We start from the raw sequence: 3,071 nt of genomic DNA, 5'->3' as shown, positions 1-3,071 counted from the left end.
GGGGGGGGGGGGGGGTGTTCCGGTAATAGATACTTTCTTTGTTACTTTCAAATCTCTTTACTGTTTCGAAAAGTAATAACAAATTCATAAAAAGACTGGTTCTCGTCTTAAAGAGGTATTGGCTTGATGAACAAAGAGGCAAGACGGTCTTTGAGCGTTCCATCGGGATAGGTGAATCCTTCACCCTCCCTGTAATACACAGCGATCACACGTGCAATATTGATGATTCGCACCACTATCTGCCGTGGCATTGTAATGTTTGACACCATGAACTCATTAATCATTATTTTATAACTCTCCTCAGCCATCTTGCCCATTTCTTCTACCGCTTCTTCTTTGGTAACACCATATTGCTTCATGTAACAGTTGACACCATTTGCTACCTCTCCTCTGCCCATTTCTACCTGCTCATTTTTATTAATAGTCAGTGTTACAAACGCAAAACAAACAAAAAGAAATAAGAAAAACTTAGATATCGTCTGAGGCAAATATCCGTCTTAAGATTTGTACATTGGTTATGAAGATAAATAATTTACAATTGTTTATATCCGTATTTATAGAGTTTCAAAATTTTGATATTTATTTTCTCTTTGTGTAAATTTTGTTATCTACTAAAATGTAAGTCATTTTCAAAATCAAAGGGAAATTTTATAGGTCCATGTATGTATATAGATGCTAGAGATTCTGAGGTAATAGTTGTCAGAATTGTTTAATCTACGTACCTCAAAGGAGGCTATGTCATTTTGTATACGAAAATAAGAACTCAAAGCTTGGATGATTTTGGGCTTGGAGTAGAACCACTCGATCAACTGCTTCTCATCACAGTCATCGTGCATGGCTATATAGCCGTAAGCTGCCAAGTCATCCATTCCGGCTGTGAGCAACCCAACCTTCATGTACTCATCGAAGCTTGGCACATGACCTGCGCGTGCCCATTTTGCTATCTCTAGATACGCTATCACCAGGCTTTTACACTAAAGCTCTCAAATAAATGGTTAGATAGTTAAATTACTTTGTTTCCTTTTTTTTTTGAACTACTCAAGTTTGATTACATACCTCATCAATAGTAGGTTGAACACTCTGTGATCTTCCTCGAGCCCTCATTTCTCGATCAATCTCTTCTACATATCCTAACACTTCGCGGTATATGATTCTCATATAGCTTGGGAGTTCTTCAATGGTAGAAAGATCCCACCTACACGTTTTTCATTATTAAAGACATGCAAGGGCTGGGAACAAACTAGGTACACATATATTTAAGAAAAAACCCTGTATATACATAATACATGTATACCTTTTTACCTTTGGAAAGCATCGACAAGACTTGCAACTTCAGGAACAGTTGCATATGCATCACATATATCATCCACACAAGTTAAGAGCATTGTAAGTTTAGCGGCATAAACTCTCCCAACTGAATACCTTGGCTCGACATATAGTGCTAAGCCCGCAAGATAGATCTCTACGCATCTGTTCCTAACGAAAGGTAGCTTAGTTGCAAAATCCAAGTCACTCCACCATCTACAAACAGTAAAAAAAGTAAAAAAATAAAGAAAGGTGTGCAGTCTTTGTATATTTATATATCTGATTGATTATGATGACTTTACTTGGTTATATCCTTCAGCTCTTTGACGTAAGTCAGCTGGCAAAAGTTGAAGTTGAGCTTTGCAAACTTGAGCAGTGTCTCATCATGCCCTTCTTCTTGTTCGTAGAAAGAGATATATTCTCTTGCAACTACTATTTCTGAGCAAAGATACCGAGGTATGTACAATTGCTTCTGTATATGCTTACAGAGGTGGGGACTAGCACTCTTTGCCAGGGACTCCAAGTGATTCCTTGTGAAACTCAGCGCTTCCTCCATTATATCTTCAGATGATGCTCTTAGATGCGCTGCTTCATACAACTGTAGCATGCCCCTAATATCCGTGCCTAGACTCTCCTTCAACCTCCCATCTTCACCTTTGAATCTATCGAAAGCATCTATACAAAACCAAGATATAGCTAAGTCTATCGATATGTCTCGTTTGTGACAAAAGTTTTTTGATGTCTTGTTATATATTAGTGAACAGGGCTTTCCCTTGGATCTAAGATTCTCTAGCCAATTTATTAAGAAATTTAATAAAAATTGTTTAAAAATTGGAGGCTATATAGTTTATCCTAAAAATTTGGAAGTTCAAAACTAAGCTTATTTTCATGACCGGCTCTGCATGCGAATAAAAGGGAATCTGATGTAAAGTTTCTTACCGCAAGACATCTTGTGCCGGTATAATCTGAAAACCTCAAACATGATGGCGATGGTTTCCAAATCACATTCGTCTTTAATTAATGCGTCCAAATTCTTGAAAGCATGGTCTAGAATCTCTTCGATTTCGTTCTCATAGTAATGTGCTATACCTAGACTGATAAGCAAATGGATGAGACGAATCTTCTCCTTGTCGCCACTGTCAGGAGACAAGAGCCTTACTCTCACTTTTGGCTGCATCACCGATTCAATCTCTGTCGCTAGGGCATCAAATTTCTGCAATATTATGATATATAATCAGTAATAGACCATGTTGCAACAAGACTTAAATCACATTATAGATCAGGTGTACTTACGGATTCGTCGACATGAACGGAGAGGAAGTAGTCTCCCCAAAAAGATGGAGGAAAGTTAGCCAAGGGACGAGTACTCTCGAGATCGCCACTACTGCTCTCAGTAGTAGCCCTAACACGTAACGACAAACCGTGTTTTAGGGGGTTCTTGGACGAAAAAGCGTTGTGTTGAAGCAAACGGCGAGGAAAGAGAGAGAGCTTGTTTGTATTACAAAGCAGATGAAGATTGTTAGGACCAAGACCTATTCTTGCTGCTTCCATATTTAATCAAGTTAATCACTTTCAAGACTCAAGAGAGATCGAATCGAGATGATATAAGAGGTATCCCTTATATATAAGTTTGATTTCTGTTTCGAAATATTTCCTCATATGTATTAGAGCAGCTTCATAAACTCTATTTTAACTCAGTATTTAACCTATATAAAATAAAATAAAACGAGAGAGAAAGAGAAATCTCATATGAATTTGTTTTTCAA

General features: G+C 37.7%; 1 protein-coding gene across 1 annotated transcript; it reads right to left on the bottom strand.

Moving 5' to 3' along the window:
- Positions 1-30: 30 nt before the first annotated feature.
- LOC106343250 (terpenoid synthase 25-like) lies at positions 31-2,867 on the bottom strand. The gene is made up of 7 exons (XM_013782414.1): positions 2,599-2,867; positions 2,245-2,518; positions 1,608-1,980; positions 1,303-1,521; positions 1,057-1,195; positions 723-974; positions 31-404 (listed from the first exon to the last, which is right to left on the bottom strand). Exons 1-7 carry the CDS (start codon positions 2,854-2,856, stop codon positions 108-110), a joined length of 1,812 nt encoding a protein of 603 aa, XP_013637868.1. The 5' UTR covers positions 2,857-2,867; the 3' UTR covers positions 31-107.
- Between the last annotated feature and the right edge of the window lie 204 nt (positions 2,868-3,071).

The sequence above is a fragment of the Brassica oleracea genome, chromosome C5 (genome assembly GCF_000695525.1).
Source record: "Brassica oleracea var. oleracea cultivar TO1000 chromosome C5, BOL, whole genome shotgun sequence".
Lineage (NCBI taxonomy): Eukaryota > Viridiplantae > Streptophyta > Magnoliopsida > Brassicales > Brassicaceae > Brassica > Brassica oleracea.
This window is presented reverse-complemented; position numbering and strand designations above follow the sequence as displayed.

Excerpts from the sequence above, each read along its gene's own strand:
- LOC106343250 (XM_013782414.1), bottom strand. The coding sequence starts at position 2,856 with ATGGAAGCAGCAAGAATAGGTCTTGGTCCTAACAATCTTCATCTGCTT. Across the intron at positions 1,522-1,607 it reads GAGCTGAAGGATATAACCAA|ATGGTGGAGTGACTTGGATT; the intron begins GTAAAGTCATCA and ends TACTGTTTGTAG. Across the intron at positions 975-1,056 it reads TTCAACCTACTATTGATGAG|TGTAAAAGCCTGGTGATAGC; the intron begins GTATGTAATCAA and ends TGAGAGCTTTAG.